This window comes from Ambystoma mexicanum, chromosome 3q (assembly GCF_040938575.1).
Source record: "Ambystoma mexicanum isolate Mex_15411 chromosome 3q, UKY_AmexF1_1, whole genome shotgun sequence".
Classification (NCBI taxonomy): Eukaryota; Metazoa; Chordata; class Amphibia; order Caudata; family Ambystomatidae; genus Ambystoma; species Ambystoma mexicanum.
Window position 1 is genome coordinate 257,566,006 of NC_090926.1, and position 21,447 is coordinate 257,587,452.

Consider the following 21,447-nt stretch of genomic DNA (forward strand, 5'->3'; position numbering starts at 1 on the left):
GTTTGCGTCAGCAATTGGTTTCTTTGAAAGGTAGGACTGGATGTTTTAGAACATGCCGGGAAGGCATCACTTGGAAGAGACAGGTTGAATAAGGCAGAGAGGTGATCACAAGTGGCAAGAGCAAGTTCTTTATTTGTAGTGGGCAGCAGTCAATTGGTGCAGAATGGGTTGGCTGAGGAAAGGATGGGTATACTTTCAAGGTGGGAGTTGGGGGAGAAGTTTGATAAAGTATAGGGAATATGCAAGGCAAGGAGATTGGGGGAAGAGGGTGGCTAGGGTATCCCATAGTTTGGTGATATTAGTGGAGAAGTAGGAAGCAAAGAAATCTCCATTTCCTCTTCTCTGCGGAAGTTCTTTGGGGGGGGGGGCGGTTGAGCGATAAGCATGGCCTACGAGGCTCCTGGTGGTTTGGTGAGGGTATGAGCAGAGAGAGGAAAGACGATTAGTGTAATAGAAAATTTTAATGTGTCAGGAGCTGTGGTCAAGGCCAGTAAAGTGCTTGTAAGCTGCAATGAGAGTGCGGGGGGGGGTGATCGGTCTTTGCACCACTGGTGTTGGCTGCGACGCATGGCTGTCCTCAGCAGCTGGTTGGATGGTGAGATCTATGGTTGATGATGCGGTTAGAAGGGGTTAAAGGAGCAGCAGGGAAGTGATCATTGAAGGGGAACAATGCAGAATTTAAGGCGAGACCAACCGAGTGAGCAAGTGAATTTACATTTGGCGGTAGATATGGGAGAGTGGGGGATTAATAGAGATAAAGTGAATGACAGTGATCGGAGTGGGAGGTGTCAATTGTGGGAGCTCAGGAGACCAAGGTAGAAGATGTGAATATGAGATCAAGAGATTTTCCTTGCATGTGGTTTGGCAAGTTATTTAGGTTCACTTGTGAGTTGTTGGAGAGAGTGGTGTCAAGTTGGAGCTGTTGGACCCTGGGTATATTGTAGAGGTTGAGTTCACCCATTATAACTGCAAGGACATTGCCTCCGAGCATTTGAAGAAAGAGGTCCAGAAAAGGTTTAGTGTGCCATGTGGCTGGTTGATGAGGGGGATATTAAGGTGGGAGCAAGGAATTGGATTGATATATGCTTAGAGGAGGAGGGGGTGAAATCAGAGGGGAAGGGCTGCTGGCATTGTGCCCTTTCTAACACTGTGACCAACACCTTTTTTGGCAGACTCACTGTGGAGGGCTTTGAAGGTGGCAGTATCATTGGCGAGGGGCGGGAATCAAGGTTTCAGTGATGGTTATCACTGAGAGTTTGAGATGATGGGAATCAAAATGATTAGCGACAAAGGTGTTTTTGCAGAGGGGTTGGGCCTTCCCGAGTCCCAGTGTCCGGTCAGTTTATGGGGGGGGTAGAGGTAGAGGGGGCATTTGTTGGATTAGATGAAGCGAAGCAGCTAGGATCAACGAGTGGTGTGGGTGGGATGTGGGAGGGAGGAGCACCATCTGGGAGGAGAGTGAATGATGGGGATAAGGAGCTGGGGTGGGGGCTATGTAGTTTTTGAGTGAACAAAGCGAGGCAGATGGATGGGGTCATGGCAGAGAGAGGGGTAAATAATTAGTAATGAGGAGGATCAAGATTGGTAGGGACATCGTAGGCTAGTAGACAGGAGGTAATTATGGTGTTTAACGACTGGGACCACAGGGTCCTAGGTGACCAAAAACCGAAAGTTACACCTACAGGGACCAAGCCACCAAAAAAACAATTAAAAAAAAGCGCCGCGTCCTAGGCAACCAAACACTGCACATCAGATGCACAGGCTATTAAAAGGTGTAGGTGTCAACTCGTATGGTGGCAGTTCATAAGTGACCATTTAGATATAGAAAGTTTACTTGCGTGGTAGATCTGCATGCATGTGAAACTGGAAAGGAACAGGATTTGGGGCAGAATGGGTGGTTTTCCACTTGCAGTATGTACAGTTCTCAGAATATGTGTATTATATACATTTCTCCAAATGTTGAAGGGCTCAAAATAGGGATTTGTTGAGCATGAGCTAAAAGCAGCTCCTTGTCATCTGGCATCACCCAGCATAGTCCGTCGCAGAGTTCTGTCTTTTAGGCATGTTTATATGATACCAGTTGGACTGGTGGGACAAAAGTAGCTCCTGGTTGGCTGTTTGTGTCAAGCTAACCAAATTTTCCAAGGAAACCAGCAGGAGCTAAATTCCTCCCAGCAATTTCAAACCCAGAATTGCCATTCAAACAAGGCCAGGCTATGATAGGAGCCACGTGAATTCGCCACTCTACAGAGTCTGGGATTTAATCAGAGGTCACTCTATGCAGCCATTATACTGAGCTTTGGTGTTATGAACGGAGTGAATGTGGCCATACTAGTGTCTATTTTATTTTTAATGTGTGCTCTTTCTATTGCATCTGCCCTTTATTAAAAGTTTGGTGTATTTGGACGTTATGAAGAGAATTGGCTCTATTACCTCGTCTAGCGTGGATGTTTTACAGAGTTTTGGCTTTATTGATTTTTTTTTTAGCCAACGGAGCATAAGCCGTACAAAGGATTATACATTACAGTGTACGAGTCTGGAATTTTGGATGACTAGTAACTCCAGACTCCTCTTAATGTTGTTTCTATTCACAAAAGTATCAGCTCTGATATCCTATGAAGTCATTTTTCCGTGGCGGTAAAAGGTCACAGATCACACAGCGTCATAACTTAAATATTCTACTTAGGAATTCTCAAAACCTCACCAAAAACATTTTAATCAGAGTATTTTAGCAAGTAGCCTGGCTCTTGAATTATATTCCTCTGTCGTGAGTGTGAAAAATTGACCTAACCTACAATAAAAACTGATTTGCTGTGGTAAATTGAATAACTACAACACTGTTTTGCAGTACAAATAGAGGTGATAAAACGAAGACTGGCGCATTACGTAGTTACCACCTGCCATGCGTTTGCCAGATTCTAAAGTAAACCACACCTCCCTTTCTTCCCATTAGAATGAGATGCTGATGTCCTCCATGGAAGAACATACACATGTATTCTATGTTAGATGAAAATAGATTGCTTACTCAAAAAAATGAAAGGGTCAGTGATAAGAAAATCTCTTAATATATACAGTGCAGTGCATTACAAAATCAGCTACTTGATAAATCATGCAAAATAGAAAATGAGAACTCAGCATCCAGCTGGAGGCTCTGTTGAGGGTGGGGGTCAAGCTACTACTTGGGTTGGTCTGCCCTCTAGCCCCACATACATCCCACCTTCTCGACTGCACCTAGCACAGAGCTTCATAAATGAAATCCCTTAGCAGATTTGTCCTCCCAGAATTAGACTTTTTATTAAGCCCCTTCTTAAAAAGTCATTTGGCCTTGCTGAACGAAAATAGTAGAGCTGTTGCCTGCAGCGGCTTCACCACCAAACTAGCGGACCGGTCTGCAACTACAGCCTACTCGGCCATACCCAGGCAGTATGCAAATCCCACAGAAGCCTTAAATTGTCCCCAATTGTCCTCTGGGAAGGTTTAAGGGTGCCAAGGTACTGGCCCATCTGGCTTGCTTTACCACATTCAAAGGGATCAACCACTTGGTTCAAGCCACTAGGCTCTCCTATCTCTGAATTTGTGCAGATCACTTTGCAGGCTCTCCCCCCTGACTAATGCCATGCGGTTAAACCTCCTTGCCCCTTTCCTGCTCAGGTCGGTGGGGCTCTTTCAGGATCCCTCTTTTGGGCGCCTTGTTCTTAACATGCACCACAGCCCTGTTCCGGCATTAATACGGTTTTTGTACTGTTGTGCCACAGTAATGCGAACAAACCTCAATATTTGTCTCCACAGACTTGACCCTGCAAGCTGATAGCATGAATTGGAGGAATTCAGGTATGCTATGTCACAGATGGCTCAAGAAGTATGAATGTTCACGGGCTTGCATTGATTTTTCAATGCAATGGTCCCTCTGGCAGTCTCTCTCACGTTCTCCATTCTCTCATTCTCTCTCTACCCCTCCCTCTATAACCCAGGTATCCCTGTTACCCAGATTAGTATATACCACATATTCCAGCCTACTAAGTTCTTATGAGTAGTGAAGACCTAAAGGCAGTATGCCACTTGTCTAAACTCCCTCTGGGACTTGTTAGACTATACCTACTCTGTCCAGTGTTTAGTAATCTAAAAGGGGGTATTGATTTGTGCTTTAGACACATGGACCAATTCAGTCTATTTTCTAACATGCTCGGAAACTCCTCCCCGTCTCCCTTGGTGGCATTCCCCTCTCCTTTCTATTCCACCCCCCTTCACTCCCTCTACCGCCTGCATCGTCCTCCTCTGTTCCGCCCATGTCTCACAATCCTTCTAAGCCTTGCTTCCACCCTTTCATGTTGCTTCTTTCTCCCTGATGCTACTGCTCCCTCCTTCACACTATCACTCCACCCACCTTATACTCCCCTTCCTTTCACTCACAATCACTTCGCATTCACTCCCTCTCCTAAATGTACTTGCTACTCTTTCATGCACTCACAACGCAGTTACACTTGCACTCAGTAACCGCTGCCTCACCTGCTTCATAAATCGCCACCACATTCCACTCCACCGTCCTTCCTCCTGCTGGTCTCTTGGTCTGCCTCCTCTCACTTCGCCAGAACAACCTACACCTTCCTGTTGCTTCTTTTAACCCCCTCCCTATCTCCTGATTGGTCCTCTGACCTTGGCCGATCTGGCCCTGTCTTCCCCACCCAGGAGGGTATCCGCTTTATGGCTACGGCCCGCCATGCCATATCCCCTTAAGGTAAGTGCAGCCTGCTGCAGATTTCCCATTGTTTCAAGTCCCTGGCAGTGTAGGGGGCCCGCCAGGTACTCATTTTCCGACGCCCTGAGTCTAGCATGCAGTGTCCGACTTTAGGGAATGCTGCTTAGTCCACCTCCTGCCTATGTTCCTGTGATGCTGATTGCATAGCGCTTGCATATGTTGACTGGTATGAAAACCGTCTCTCTGCCCCTCTGTGGTTGTCTTTCTTTGCCGGAGCGTTCTGGAAACTGTGTGGGGAGCGGATTGCTCGCCTTCCTGATATGCTGGGTTTATGAAATTAGAATCGAACATTCTACCAGCAATTTGTGTCAATTGCATGGTGTGGTGCAACTTGGTACTGAATTTGTGTGTGTATTTTATTTATTTGTATAGCGCGCTAGGCCCGAAGTCAACTAGGCGCATATCTTAAAGGCACAGGTACACAAAGATGGCAGTTTTACAGTTACAGACAGGCAAAGATTATATTCACAGGTGCAAATCTTAAGGCACAAAAGGTACAAAAGTGGCATGGCTACAGGTACAGGCAAACAATAGGTTCACAAGCAAAAGTGCCGGTAGTGCATGAGTAGTGGAGCAGGGGGCTTAAGCTGGTAGTGAGTGAGGTGTAGAGGATGGCCATAGCTTGGCTTTGTGTTTAAAAAGCGTGGCGGACGTAAGGGTTCTAATGGATAATGGCACGGAGTTCCAAAGTTTGGATGCTAGGACTGGGAAGCTGACGCCACCGGCAGTCTGCAGGTTGTATTTCGGAATAGTAAGCGATTGTGCTTGGGCGGATCTTAGTGTCCGTGAAGGGATGTGTTGTGAGAAGCGGGAAGTTAGGTAGGTCGGGGCCTGGTTGTTGACACATTTGTGAGTGAGAGTCAGTGATTTGAGCGAGATTCTTTGGGCGACACAGAGCCAGTGTAAGCTCTTCCTGGTGTCAGAGATGTGCGCTGACCTTGGTATGGCGAGGGCTGCTTGGATCGCGTTATTTTGGGCAATTTGAAGTTTGTTGAGGTTGCGTTGGTTAGTGCCTTGATAGTGCGTTGCAGTAATCAAGTTTAGACATAACCAACGTCCTGGCGAGAGTAATGCAGTTCTGGGTGGAGAGGAATGGGCGGCATGCTGTAACCAATTTACAAGTGTAGGCAGATGCAGCAGCGAGTGCATTGGTTTGTCGGTTAAGGGACAATGTGGAATCCAGGTAGATGCCCAAAGTTTTGGTCTCTTTAGCCACTTTGATGGAGTTACCATCAATGTTGAAAGTGCAGAAGGACGGGTCAAGCTTATTAATTCTTTGTTGGGTGCCAAGGATGAGGAGCTCTGTCTTCTCATCATTGAGGCAGAGCTCATGCTGTGCCATCCATGCCTGGACGACTTGGTATACGTTGTTCAAGGCTTTGGCGTCTGCGATGTACTCACCAGTGATGGGGATGAGTATCTGGGTGTCATCCGCATAGTTGGTGTAGGTGACACCCAGATAGTCAAGCACATCGAACAAAGGCTTGGTGAAAACATTGTAGAGAGTAGGAGATGCGCACGATCCTTGGGGAGCTTCACAAGGGACTGGTGATGGGTCAGGAAAGTCTGTGGGTGAGAATACTCTCATGAGTCTATTGTCCAGGAAGGATCTGATCCAGTAGGTGGCGTTTTCAGAAAAGTGGGCAGCAGATTTCAGGTGTTGGCATAGGATTTGGTGATTGACTAGATCGAAGCCAGCAGAGAGGTCTAGGAGTAGTAACAAGGCTAGTTTGCCGTTATCTTTTAATTTCTCTATTTGAGTTTTCAAATCTAATGAGGCTGTTTCTGTCCCATGCCTGGGTCTGAAACCAGATTGTCTAGTACCAAGTAGGTTATTAGTCTCCAAATACTTCTGTATCTGGAGGTAGGCTGCTCTGTCTAAGATTTTTAAGAGGAACGGAACTGTTGTGATTGGTCTGAAATTAGTTGGTATGGACGGATTTTGAGCAGTGGGATGACCCAGGCGTCCTTATGGTTGTTGGGCACAATTCCGGACTGAAATGAGGAATTAATGAAGGGAGCAAGGTCGTGGACAGATTCCTTAATGATAGGGGCCGGGCAGGAATCCCCTTGGCAATTAGGTTTGAGGTCGCTGATGATTTTTTCAGCCTCCGAGATAGTGAGAGGAGTGAAGCTAAATGGGGGCTGGGTGAAAGTGGTGGGTGTTTTAGGTACCAGAGGTTTTGAGAGAAGAGAATTTTGTTTGGCATTGATTTTGGCTTGTAAGGTGGTTATTTTGGAAAGGAGAGCATTTTGGATGCTGTTGCACCAGGAGCTGTCTTTGTTGCACGTATATAGGCGAAGGGGATTCTAATTCTTTGACAATTTTGAAGAGCTCCTTCGTGTTGGATTCAGCTTGCGCAATGCACAGGTTATATGTTTCTTTTTTTGCCTGTATAATGGCTTCCTTCTAATTAAGGGATGCAATGAGGTTGTCTTTGTTTAAGGCACAAGGGAGACTTTTCCAAAGTGATTCCGCCTTACGTTTTTCTTTACGCAGAGCTCTAAGATGTGGTGTAAACCACGAGTTCAGGTGATCTCATTGTTTAGCTTTCCTAAGTTTGACCGGTGCTATCATGTCAATGGCTTTAAGCAGTGTTTGGTTGAAGGTGTCCACTAAGACGTGGGGTCGTTATAGGAAGTGGCACAGTTGTTCAGAATGGGTAGGATAAGCGGGAGTAGCTTGTCCCTAGTGATGTCATTTTTATTCCTGGTGGGGATAGAGGGGGCTATAGGAGGTTTGGTACTGGGAATGGTGGCAGGTAGTTGGAAAATGATGACCTGGTGGTCGGACCAGGCACAAGCTGAGTTGGAACTTATCGTAGTATTGCAATTTAGGTCTATGATCCAATCAAGCGTTCTGCCTTTATTGTGTGTAAGTTCGAGGTTACGTTGTTGGAAGCCAAGATTTGACACAATGCTTGCAATTTCTGTGGCCATGTGATCCCTGGGGTCACAGTCCAAGATTCAGGTCCCCTAGCATCAGCACTTGTGAGTTAGGCTTAGTGTTGTTGGAGAGGATAGACGTAATATCTTCTGCAAAGGAGGAAAGTGGACCGGGTGGACTGTAGATGAGGTGAAGTGTTGCTGTGTTGGTGGGTGAGAGTGAAAGTTTCACTGATGGTGTTTCCGCTGAACAATATTGGATGTTTGGGAGCAATCTCATGTTGATATTCTCCCTATGTATGAAGGCAACGCCGCCGCCTTTAGGTAGGTTAGATAAGCGGTCATTTCTGAGGATAGAGTATCCGTCAGGAATGGCGAGGGATAGGAGCGGGCCAGAAGCAGCGTGTAGCCATGTTTCAGTGATGGCAGTGAAGTCGAGGTTCTGGGTGATAATGAGGTCAACGATATCGAGGGCATGAGCGGTAAGGGATCTGGCATTGATAAGCGCTCCTTTCAATTCTTTAGGTCCGGTCGTGGATGGTTTGGGTGAAGTCTGGGTAGAGGCGCGGGTGGTGTTAGTGTATTGGCATTGGGCACCCGGAATGCGAAGCAGTCTGGAACCGAGTCTAGCATTTCTAAGTGTAAGTGTGCACGGTTGGTTAGGAGTGGGTTTGATTTGCGAAATGTTTGAGCCACAGGGCTGGTGCATTCAGGTAGGGGTTGGGAGAGTGAGTGTAAGTGATGGGGTTGGGTGGTGGAGGTGATGTGTAGGACATTGTCATGGCGTGTGCACCGGAGGTATTGCAAAGAATGCAGGTAGTGCAAGTGGGCGTTGCACAATGTGCCTTGATTAAAGACAATATGGTACCTAAAATGAAAGTGAGTGTACTTGCCGAGGGGAGGGGCCTGTTGGGGAGAATTCTCTGTAAAGGGTAATTTCCCAAACCTAGTGAGTCCCCCAGCAGCTTGGCTGGATTTTTGGGGTTTATTTTTTTCTCCTGCTAAGAGTGAGACTCTTTCCTCCCACTCTTAGGCATGATTTGAGAATGTCCTTTGACTTTGTAATGTGTTTCTCAGGCTATGGGGTCTTTTACTCCATAGGGCTTCATGTGTTTTTGGTACATGTGTTACACAGCACCCTCAGTGCAGTAACACAGGGGTGTCATAGTGACCCCCATAGACTCCATACCCTGGGACTGACTACTGTCTCCCAGGGCATGTAAAGTCGGTATCAGGTAATATCGCCACATATATGGTCGCCGTAAATAATATCGCCGGGAAAATGTTGTGGCGATATTATTTTATTATTTGGCTGACCATATATATGGCGACTGGGGCAAAAAAAAACAATTAAAAAAAACTAATAATTTGGGGGCTGCGGGGGTGTCCCCCGCATGTTCCATGCAATAATGTCGCCACAAAAAACGACACTTTTTCGGCGATATTTTTGTATGGCGATATTTTTGTGGTGACATTATTACATGGAACCGTAAAGTCACCATTGACTTTACTAGTCTTAAATTGTGAACAGAACCAGTACAAATCATCATATTGTGGAAGTACTGTTGGGGGTAATTCGATTGCCCCTGGGTCTGTTTTCCAAGGGGGCACTGTCCAGTCCCCCCTTGTCGAGTTTCTGGCTGGTGGCAGTGGTTACCACGCGAAATATTCCACCGGAATATTTCCTATGGGATTTTCCCATTCATTTTAAACACACCATTTTTTTGGTGCAATGTTAAAGATACCGCCAGGTTATTTATTTAATATTTATTCCCCGGTTGGGTCTTTTTGCCAGGACTCGGTTTTAAAATGACGTTTGTTCGCCTCTGTAACTCCAACCCAAGTCGAGCCCTTTGTTCCACTTTTGGCGGGCTTCTGCACAGAAGCCTCCAAAAGTGGTGCCACTCTGTCTGGGTCTACAGGATGTGTGGGAGAGGGGGGGGGAGGGGAATAGGCACCCTGGACTGAGTTGCCTTGGCAACTCAAGTCGCACTCTTGTGTGATTGGCCCAGTGGTGAGCCGCCCGGGTCACCACTTAGCATGTTTGATTGACAGCCAGGCTGATGAATGGGGGTTTTCTGCATAAAAGCAGGGCTTTGGGGACTGGAACTTCAGAAGTCACCACAGGACCTAAAGAATCTGAAGAGGGGAGAAGCTGAGCCATCTACAACGACACAACTGGTGGAGCTCTGCTGTACGAAACTCACCACTTTCCCGACGACAGAGAAGATCATCTTCCAGGAGAGTCTTCTTCCCTTTGAGCTGGTGGGACCAACCAGTTCGCCTTTTTCCCCTTCCTGGATCGTCTCGTGTTCGAATCGCCCGTGCCAAGCACCCTGGCGGCCGCATAGCCATGATTCACCACTACTGCAAATAAAAGGGTAGTACCTTTTAACCGGGAAACTCCGCGGCTGGTTTCTTACCTGGCAGTGCAACAACCTCCAGCTTTCCTCCACGTCGAGATCTTCTCTTCCCCTGGACGAAGCCACGACTTGCACCAGCTGCCGGGAACAACTGCCCCCGCTGGAGCTTTCTCACCATTTCAGGTACTGTGTCCCGCCTGGTCTCCCTTGCAACAGACTGTCCAAAGTGTCCCGTAAATCCTTGACTCTCTATCCTGGGGTCACCTCGGACCCGTTAACATTACCTTTCTGACTTGATCCAACCTCTTTTTGACTTTCCTGCAAAGACTTTGAGTGCATTTCCTCTGTGTGATCTTGGGCACATTCTGCCTTGCTCTCTCCAAGAGTGGGCCTGGCCTATGAACTTTTTGCTCTACAGTAGAACCTGCCTTTCTTGACTTGCTGTGGTTCTTTAAAAGTGTTGGTACTGTGTGATTTTCCTATTCTGCCTTTTCTCTCCCTTTTTAAACAAATTATTGGAGTGCCATCTATGGTTACACGCTCACCTCTGTTTTGCTAAATAAGTGGTGTCTTAACCTAGACTTGTCAAATAATTAATTAGGGAGATGTATATATTTCTAGTGACTGTGTTTGAACTTGCTTGACATATTAGTGCCAGTGTATTTTTACAAGTGTGTTTTTAAATAAATAATTATACTTTTATACCAAAGCTCTGGTCAGTGTTTGCTTGTACTTCTGTATTTCTAGCCCTATTGTGTATACTCTATATACTACCTAAATCTTCTTGAGAGAGGTCTGACTGCTCAGCCACAGCTACCAGGTAAATCTGGGTGGTACAGACTGCTACCAATTGGGTTTACTGCTAACACCTGTACTCTTGCACTTTTTGCAGGGGCCCCTAAGGGAATTGCACAGGTTTCTGCCTAACAGGGCCGCATGTCAACGCTGTTCTAATACTTCCGATGTGGCATGGGTCAACTATGTCAGTCGATGTCGCAGCTACAGCGCGGGCAGATGGTGCGTTAGCATAGTTGGGACTGGGCAATGCGCAAAGGCTGGCTAATCAGAGTGAGTCATATAGTTAGGTGGACGAGGCAGCTGTGGCAGGTAGTGCAACGTGTCTATATCTACAGGTGCTAAATATCAGGAGTAAGCTCAGGAAGATGGCTAGTGCCTAAAGTTTAACGTGGGCGAGGTAAGTGTGGCACAGTAGTCGCATTCCTATGAGGCAATGTGAGGCAATGAGATAGCAATTATTAGCACACATAGGGTAAGTGGAGTGTGTGGTGAGCTAGGCAAGATACGGGGAAAGCTGGCATGAACTTGCACAGGTTTGTTTGTTTGTTTGTTTATTTATTTAGTATAGCGCGCAAAACCCAGAGGTAACAGGGCGCAACAGAGGTCAGGAAGATAGGATTACTTAAAAACTTGGTTACAGAATAAGATAGGCATGAGAAAAAGTGCATTGCATTTACAGTTACATTGTGTGGGATGTGCATATATACATATAATTGAGCGAGGGTTTACAAATGTACATATTAATACTGTGCGTAGGAGCAGTTCGGTTGCATTTACATATTTACAAATTTAAGGCTGTGCATGGTAGTCAGGTTATAGCATTGGCATGATCAGATTAGATGGCAGGGTTAGTCGTGAGGATCATTGGCCCGCAGCCAAGTGAGGGTGTTTCGCCTGAAGCTATAGTAGGATTGGTCTGTCCTAATGTGGAGTGGGAGGGCGTTCCAGTGTTGGGCTGCCAGGACAGGGAAGCTGCTGCCGCCGGTTTTCTTTTGTCTGAAATTGGGTACCTGCAGGCAGTAGGAATTGATCGATCTGGTGGGGCGGGTGGACGTTTTTTTCTTTATTCTGGATGCGAGATAGGGGGGGGCTGCGTTGTTTAAGCATTTGTGGGTGAGTGATGCCGTTTTGAGGGAGATGCGGTCATGGATTTTAAGCCATTTGTGTTCTCTTCTTTTGTTGGAGATGTGTTCCTTAGAGGGTAGGTTGAGGGCTGTTCTGAGAGCGTTGTTTTGTAGTGTCTGTAGTTTGTTGGTTATGCATTTGTTGGCTCCTAGGTACATGGCGTTGCAATAGTCCAGTCTGGATAGTATTAGGGCGTTGGCTATGATGATGCAGCTAGTTTGGGTGAGGAAGGCTCTACATGCCCTAATTAGCTTGCATGTGTAGGCGGTGGAGGATGCTAGTGAGTTGACTTGTTTTTTTAGTGACATGGTTGCATCAAGGTGAAAGCCTAGTGTTTTCACTGTTTTGGCCACTGTGATGGTATTGCCATCAATGTTGAAGGCCTTATAGTTGGAGCTGAGTTTTTTGAGATTGGTATTGGATCCGAGGAGCAGGATTTCGGTTTTCTCATCATTTAGACATAGACCGTGTGTGGCCATCCATGCCTGAATGATGAGATATATTTTGTTTACCAAGGCCGTATCTGAAGCGTAGTTGCCTGAGAGGGGTATGAGGATCTGGGTGTCATCTGCATAATTGGTATATGAGACACCCAGTCTGTCCAACTTGTCAAATAGGGGCTTGGTAAAGATGTTGTAGAGGGTGGGAGAGACGCAGGAGCCTTGGGGCACCCCACAGGTTATTTTAATGGGGTCTGCTGAGGCTAGGGTGGAGAAGACCCTCATAGTTCGGTTGTCCAGGAATGATTGGATCCAGGCTATGGCCTCTTTCGAGAAGTGGGCTGCTGAGGCCAGGTGTTCGCACAGGACTGCGTGATCCACCAGGTCAAATGCTGCCGACAGGTCGAGGAGTAGTAACATGGCAGTGTTCCCTTTGTCGTTAATCTCATTGATCTGGGTTTTAAGATCGATTAAGGCTGTCTCGGTGCCGTGCTTCGGTCTGAAGCCTGATTGGTGGGTGCCTAGTAGTTTGTGAGTTTCAAGATATTGCTGAATCTGCAGGTATGCTACTCTATCTATTATCTTTAACAGGAATGGCACCGTGGTGATGGGCCTGTAATTGGTGGGAATGGCGGGGTCTAGGGTTTGCTTCTTGAGGAGAGGCAGGACCCAAGATTCTTTGAGGTTGCTTGGTATGGTGTTGGAGGAGAAGGATGCGTTGATCAGCTTGGTTATGAAGGGGGCTAGATCCCTAGCAGCATCCTTGATTATTTGGGGATATGGCATTTGGGGATAGGTGAATATGGCAGCAGATGTATATCTAGGTTTAAAGGCACAATTTGGCTAGGGTGTAATGTAACAGCAGGCTGTCTAGATTTGAGAATCTCAGTATAGGCTAAAGTGTACTGTGCCGGAAGCATGAACACTGACAGCAGCAGGGTCCATCTAAATTTGAAAATCAAATATATGGGCTAAAATGCAGCATGACAGCTAACATGAACATTGACAGCAGCAGGGTCCATCTAGATTTGGAAGTTACATAATGGGCTAAAATGCAAAGTATCAACAGACAAGCACGATTTATAACAGCATGGTATCATTTGGTTTAAAAATCTCAGTATGAGCTAGGGTGTCCTGTGCAAGAGGCATAAGCACTAACAGTAGCTGGGTCCATCTAGGTTTGAGAATCAAACAAGGGCTAAGATGCTCTATGCAGGGTGGTAGGAGACGTTGCAGCGCTATTGGGCTAATGTGTATAACGCATGCAGCCAAATCATGGAAATAGCATTGATACGGATAGGTACCGTGGATGCTGCTGAAACGGTCGCGCCCATGTAGCGTGCTACGTAACGGTGGCAACAGGGTGTCGACAAGGGGTCATATGAGGCATATAAGCGGCAAGATACAATACAATTCGTGGTTGCTTAACATGCTGTATGAAAGTTCATTGCAGTTCAAGCAGGGGTTGAGGAGGCAGAGCAGACATGAGGCAAAATGCAGACAATCTTAGTCGGAGAAGTACGTAACACCAAGTGGCTGTTAGCGAAATTGAGCACAAGGCAGTGTGTAGATGGTGACGGCAGCCGTACACTGATAGACAGAGATGGGGTCAGTGCAAGTAGTTTTAGTACTGCTAAGTTATAGTACAGAGGAGTACTTATAGTAAGACCAAGCTGTTAGCTCCTTGCTGCCCTACACTGACAGGCCCTTAGGCTTGCCCTTTGGCTGCCGCCTATCGGTGAGCTGCAAGGGTGGGTGATTGCTGGAGCAGCCAATGGCAGGTTGTGGGTGCTGCTGGGCTTGATGCTGGTGCCGGATGTCGATCTAGGCAGCGGCCATTAACCACGTTGTGTGGAATGGCGGCCAATGGAGCCACAGACTGTTTGGAGCTATTCTGTGCCCCAAATTGAGAGGTGGGCAATTTTGCAGGGGTAGGTGCAAATGCACTTAAATATACTGCCAAAAACGGGCAATATTTGTAGGTGAGGCCACGTAGCTCGTTCCAAGCATTGAGGGTGTCTGGGGTCTGCACACATAAAAGCTGGCACCTGGGGAGGGAAGAGGAATTGGGACCCTCCAAACTGCAACTGTCCCCCTCTGGAGTTGGATTGGCACTGGATTATTATTCCCCGATTGGTCTCCCACCCCAGTCTGAAAGGGTTTCCCATCTCCTCATGACAAATACGTTCAGCCTCCCAGTATCTCTGGCAAAAGCGAACAGAGTGTGGTAGATGGGATGGGGCCTGACTGTCAAGCCCAGCACCAGGGATGGCTTGTAGTCCTTCTGTGGGACTTGAGATTGGCTTGTCTTTGCGAGGACCTCCCTGCCTGCCATACCCTAGTCCTGATTTACAGCCTCTCTCTGTGCGAATGGGTACTCGCCGGGGAGGAGGGGGTAGGCTTGGTAGAGGTAACTATGCAATCCTAGTTCTGTGGGGCTGGCTGGGGGATCCTCTAGTCTCTGCTGGACTGCATCTTCAAGAACCACGTCCACCATCTTGGAGTTCCTAACTCCCTCTTCAGATCGCTGGTATAGTGACTGGCTGATGAGTCCTATCCCTGAAGATGGCTTCCAGTTCTGAGGTGGAACTTGGCTAGTTCATCCTCTTTGATCGCTCTCTGGTTGTCATGCACTGACCCCGCCCCACAGGTAGACTCCCTGAGCTTATATGTACCTAATGTTATGACCTAGGAGGACTTGCATGATGGATGGCTCTTTAACAGGTGGGTTTCCTATCCCAGTTCAAACCCCCTTCGCCTCTGTGAATAAAATTCCTGCACCCACGCCGCGTGGGCGGTCACTCGTCCCCCAGTTCTCCAACAGCACCTGTAGCGGTCGAGGCAGACAGCTTGGGCAGACATAAAAACATTGTGCTTTAGGGTTGGGGAGAGCATGATTTCTTCAATCCCATAGTCTCATTTCCCTGGTGCACGGACCATGCCTCTTAAAGGGTCCATGTCCCTAGTTCACACCATGTGACTGTCCCTTACAAACTGGGTACTTGACCTCCCTCCGGCCATAAGGAAATCCTACTGAAATTTGCAGCCATGTCCTCTCACATAAGAGGCTTCTGATGGCAGAGCTTTTCTCACCAACCCATCCTGGCCTCGCCCTGATACTCGCCTCACCTTCCATCAACCCTATCACCCTTCCACTTCACCTGCCTTGCTGACCACAGTACTCTACCAGAAGATGCACCCCGATCACTTCACCCCTTCCTTCCCCACTGCACCTTAGACACTCGAGCACACTACTTGCTGTACTCCAACCTTCACTTCTACTTCACATGCCTCTCCACACAAACCTCTCCTCACCACACCTGCTCCAGTGGCACTTCACCTCCCACCCACCTCTCTAAATCCTCCTTTTACCACCCTGCCACCCAACCTCTAAAAATCACATCTTCCAATCCCTTTCTCCCTTCCTCGCTCCTTTCCTCACCCCCTACTTTACCAGACCTGCTCTTCTCTCCCCCCACATATATTTTACCTCAGGCCCCACAAATATCACTGAACTGGCACATTAAAAGCCACTCCTCACACAGCATATTCCCCCACACATTCCTTTCCTCCAGACCACTCTTTGCCCCTCCTACATCTTCCTTGCTTCACACTCGAAGCCAATTTCTACATCGACCCCTCCACCTTTGACGTGCTGGAGTGAGGATTGGAGATTGAGGTGGCATTTTAGTATGATTTTATTTACAGAAAGAAGAAAACACCTACCGTTCTCTAGTTCTAAATGGGTTATCCCTAACTAACCAAGGATTTAACTGGGTTGTTTGTCATCAAGCAGAAGTCCAAAATGAATATTTGTCCTTTGCCCAAAAATCTCTTCTACTCTAGCTGTACTACTGAACAACATAAAGAAACGTAAATAGTACCAGGAGAATGACTCAATTCGAGGGGATTGGGTCCTCCGACGTATTCCATATCTATGACAGTAATCACCACAGCTGCGCTGCTTCAGAAAATCTTTCTGCGTCGATACGCCGCCCTCGAGGACCTCCTCCGACGGCCGACGTCCCTGGATGTTATAAGTAGGATGCACAATGCCCATAGCCTCAGTTCAGTTTTTTCCGCCAACGTGTTCGCTTCGGAGATCTTGGCGCGCCTCGACTCTTTGGAGTTTCTGTTCTTTCTCGGTTCTTCGAACCTGTTCGTATTGTGAAGTATATCCTTCGTGATGTCTACCTAGTCTTCCACCCCGCGTCCGGGCTTTAAGAAGTGCGGGGACTGTGGGTCCAAGATGTCGGTGACGGACTCGCAGACACCTGCCTCTGGTGCCTCGGGGAGGCCCATGACACGGATGATTGTGTCGACTGCCAGTTGCTTACGTGTCACGACCCACTTCCTGAAACCCCCCCCCCCCCCTGGCAGGCCCATGGGCCAGGAGGGGTCTCGGCTCGGGCCCCCAACAAGCTTGGGCATCCTTGGCCATCTTGGGGCCAGTCCTGGCGCCTTTGGCGCCAGGCTCATACTTAATGAAGAAGGCGCCAGGCTCATACTTAATGAAGACTTGTGCTTGGGAACTACTTTATTTCAATGCCAGTCATCATGGAGGTATCCACATAGCTTGGCTCTTTGGAACCAAGCTATGCGGTATAGTGTTTTGGGTGTGGTAGCCTAGGGACTATTTTACCTGGACTACTTTCTTGATGCTATTTAAACCACACCGACTTGGAGAACACGCTTCACGTTACTTTGCAATCCTGCAACGTAACGCTCATCGTGTTCAGCAGCATCTGCGAACCTCAGAAGAACAGCACCTGAAAAACAAAAGGTATATCGTTATTAGCAGCAGTTTACCTGTGATTCCACCGCTTGCTGCCCTCTGCTCCTGCAAACAGCATCCAAGGAACAGTGAGCCTCCCGGACCGTCGGATCTGCAAAAGGAGAGAAACAAGACATTAGACATTTACAATTGTGCCGGCAGCTTACCTCTCAAGTCGCCGGTCGACCAGCACTGCCTTGGGACGTCTTGCTCCGGGTGAGCACCGCAACCTACGGGAACAAAAGACAACAGGTTAGCAAAGGCAAGGCATCCTAGTGCTGCGCATAGCGCCTACTTAACGCATCAAGGCGCTCTCGAAACACCATCACCTGCCGGTGAGTCCAAATTCAGCCAACATTCCACAGCGAACTTCCGCGCACCTAAGGAGAGAGAAAAGACATTGAATCCAAGAAAGGCTTACAGTATAACAGTAATAAGACCTACCTGAAAGACTCTAAAGGGCAGTATCAGTGAAGTAACTAGATTGCACTCGCCCACAAAGGACAACGCGCCCCTGCCAAGAAGGCAGGACGGAGAGCACGCCTAAGTCCATAACAATGTGAGGAAAGGTCCGGGGAGGAGCTGCGGGCATACAGGGTGTTGGGAGGCTCTTACCCCAGTTGCCCGGTCTTGAACATTGCCTACCTGTTTTCCTGGCAGAACTTCCCCGCTGATTATACAAGGGAGCGGCTGAGAAGGGCACCAGAGTCCCCACAGCTGTGTGGCGCCCCAGTGGATACCAGGTGAGTGTAACATTACATCCAAAGCCTTGCGGGAGCGCAAGAAGAAGCTGTCGGTAGGTAAGGTGTCCAAGCCACAGAAGTCGAGGTCTGCGGGGCTTTCGACGGACAGTTTCAGGAGCGACTCTCCGCATCGTCGTCGAAGTCCAGTGGGTCTCGGTCCCGGAGTCGGTCCCGCCACTCCTGCCTCTTCGAGGCACTCCCGGAAGCGCCGTCATCGGTCGCCTTCCCCGTCCTCTTCCGAGGACTCCGCCCGTCGGCAGGTCGCTTATCCCACCAAGCATGCGACGCCGGAGGAATGGGCTTCCTTCGGTAAGAAAATGCTAGCGATTCTTGAATCGCAGGGCACTGGTCTGTCCGTGCCTCCGAGTGGGGTCAGTCGTGATCGGTTGAGAGACACCACTCGTACGCCTTCGGGCTCGGGTGGTAGGCACGATTCGCGGGAAAGGTCCTGCACAGACAAAGGGAATCATTTTCATCATGCCCGTTCCAGGTCCCGGTCCTCGACGTGCTCGAGACCGTGTGCACATGTGGTGTCTTCGAGGAAGACATTGACGCCTGTGGCGCCAAGGTCGTCGAGTGACTCTTTCGAGGCTCCGCCTCGGAAGAAGTCGTTGATGCCATCGGCACCCAGGCTGTCGAGGGACACGCTCAGGGCTACGCCCTCAAAGCCTGTGTCGACGCCGTCGATGCTGTCGGTGCCGCGTTCGGCGTCGACGCCGATTCACTCAACGCTTTTCGAGGCTGTTTCGACGGGGGTACCCCGGGGCACGGTGGAACCCCCTAGAAAGGCTCTGGCCAAGGTCAAGCATGCCTTTGTTCCACATTCTGTGCCATCTTGAGTATATTTTAGAGGTGGATGAGGGCTCTGATAATGGCGTGATTCCTGATACGGTGCCAGATGAGATTCTCTCGGGCCATAGCCAAATTGAGGACCTGCGTCAGTCCCTGCATGATGCCAGTGGTCTGGACACCTCTCTGAAGGTGGAGTTTTGTAGGCCTGTGCCTGGCACTCATGCCGACTCGTACCGGCGCCTTATGTCTAGGGTCACCAAGTACTTGGGGTGGTCTGCTCCCCCAGGGGATTTTCTTCAGGATGACCTTACGGATATCCTCGATCAAGGTCCACCAACTGACCCGGTACTGCCGTTCCATATGGCTCTACAGAGGAGGGTGGCGGCGGCTTGGACTGCTCCAGAGAGTCTCCCGGCAGTGGGCAAGTCTTTGCCGCAAAAATACCACCCAGCCAGTAGCGACCCCTGCTACTTGACCAAGCACCCCACTCCGGAGAGTTTGGTGGTGCAGGCGGCTATGGGCCCGGCAAAGCAGGCGTCGTATCCTACCATCCCACCTGATAGGGACGACAAGCGTTTTGACGGTTGGGCGAAGAAAGTGTTTGCTTCAGGGGGTATGGCGCTTCAGGCGACCAACTCCATATGTGCCTTGTCATGTTTCACGCACACTCTGTGGAACTGTTTCCTTAACTGCTGAATATATTCCCGAAGGGGATGAACAGGATGGTTTCCTTGCCATGGTTCAGGATGGCAAGGATGCCATGTGTGAGGCCGTTCAGTCGGGTTTGGACATGGCAGATTGTGTCAGCCGGTCCATGGCGGCGGGCACCATAATACGCAGTTTTGCATGGTTGCAGAAGTCGGGGTTTGCTCCTGATGTGCAGGCCCGGCTCCTCAACATGCCCTTTGACGGGGAACATCTTTTTGGCAGCAAGGCTGACGAGAGCCTTGAGAGGTTGCAGACCTCCAAAGCTGCAGCAAAGTCGTTGGGCGCTGCAGTTCGCCAACCTCCGCCTTTTCGTCCTAGGGGACAGCAATGGAGGGGAGGTTTCTTTAGTTATTACTCATCCTTTGGTACAGCGAGAGGAGCTGCCAGTCAAAGGGGCCACCGTAGGAGTGCCAGAGGTGGAAAACAAGGTACTCGAGGTGCCAAGGCCGCTCGGGCAGTTGCCTCTTTGCCCTCAGGCAACGCCGCAGCCGCTTCAGCTCAGTCATGAGGCCATGTCCAATGGTTTGCCGGTTGGGGGGAAGGCTGGCGCAGCATCTTGTAGAGTGGCGTGCCATTACTTCAGATGTGTGGGTTCTGGAGATCATAGCCCATGGCTACTGTCTTCCTTTTCGGCAGAGGCCTCACGACAATCCACCAGGGAATCTCTCTTTGAAGAGTCTGGATCTGCTCCTTGCGCAGGAAATTCAATCCCTGCTGGAGAAAGGCGCCATAGAACTGGTGCCTGTAGCCGGGGGGGGGGATTGAGACCCATCATGGACTTGCGCTGTTTGAACAAACTCCTCAGGAAGGACAAATTCAAGATGGTTACTCTCTCTCAAGTCCTCCAGGGTGTTCAACTTCAGGACTGGTTGGTGTCTCTCGACCTCAAGGACGCTTATTTTCATGTGCCGATCCATCTGAAGCACAAGAAATGCCTGAGGTTCGCGGTTGGCAACTGGCACTTTCAGTTTCGGGTCCTGCCGTTCAGATTGACCTCCGCCCCGAGGGTTTTCACCAAGCTCATGGTCGTGGTGGCAGCGCATCTCAGGAAAGGGGGGATTCACATCTACCCCTACCTGGACGATTGGTTGATCAGGCCACGCTCTCCCGAGCAAGTCCTGGATCATCTGTCCGTCACCTGCCAACTCCCTCCACAAGCTGGGCTTCTCCCTCAACTTAAAGACGTCCCACTTGACGCCAACTCAGAGGCTCCAGTACATCGGAGCAGCGCTCGACACATCTCTGGGGCAGTGTTTTCCTCCCCAGGTGAGGGCTCCTCACATTCAGCAGATGGTGCACAAGTTTCAGCTTGCCCAGAGTCTCCCAGCGTTACAGTTCTTGAGATTGCTCGGCCTCATGGCATCCTGCATTCTTCTGGTGCCAGAGGCCAGGTTGCGGATGAGATCTTTGCAATGGGCACTTAAGCTCCAGTGGTCTCAGTCCTCTGGCAGGATGTCAGACCCTGTTCAGGTGCCACCCTCGGTTGCCCAGGACCTTCTGTGGTGGGCCGTCGAAGGTAATCTGATGAAGGGGGCTCCATTTTAGCTACCATGGCCGGAGGCGATGATTGTGACGGACGCATCCCTCACGGGAAGGGGGGCCAACGAGTTGACCGCGGTCGTTGGTCTCAGTTGGAGTCCAGACTCCATATCAATCTTTTGGTGCTGAGGGCTGTCAGGCTATCCCTGAAGGCTTTTCTGCCGACTGTGCGAGGGAAGAATGTCCTGATCCTGACAGACAATACAGTGGCCATGCACTACCTCAACAAAAGGGGGGGGGGCAGGGTCACTTCCTCTGTGCAGAGAGGCGATGCAGCTCTGGTTCTGGGCAATCCAGCAGGAAGTTTCGATCTCGGCAGTTCATCTGGCCGGAGACGAAAACGAGACAGCGGACGCTCTGAGCAGGCAGAGCGCGATCTCTCACGAGTGGGAGTTGGCTCAGGAGATTCTCCTGGAGATCTTCGTCCTTTGGGGGACCCCTCAAGTGGATCTCTTCGCCTCCAGTGTCAACCGAAAGTGCGAAAGATTCTGCTTGTGGGAATTCCGTCCAAGAGGAGCATTAG

General features: G+C 49.2%; 1 protein-coding gene across 3 annotated transcripts in view; it reads left to right on the forward strand.

Moving 5' to 3' along the window:
* The window catches only part of TIMELESS (timeless circadian regulator), a 1,506,051-nt gene that overhangs the window by 661,064 nt on the left and 823,540 nt on the right, over nt 1–21,447 (forward strand). For 2 of the 3 annotated variants that reach the window (XM_069653693.1, XM_069653694.1), the window contains exon 13: nt 3,790–3,831. The exons of the other annotated variant lie outside the window; for it this stretch is intronic. In XM_069653693.1, the coding sequence (XP_069509794.1) occupies nt 3,790–3,831 (42 nt within the window). The remainder of the gene's footprint in view (nt 1–3,789; nt 3,832–21,447) is intronic. 3 annotated transcript variants of the gene reach the window in all.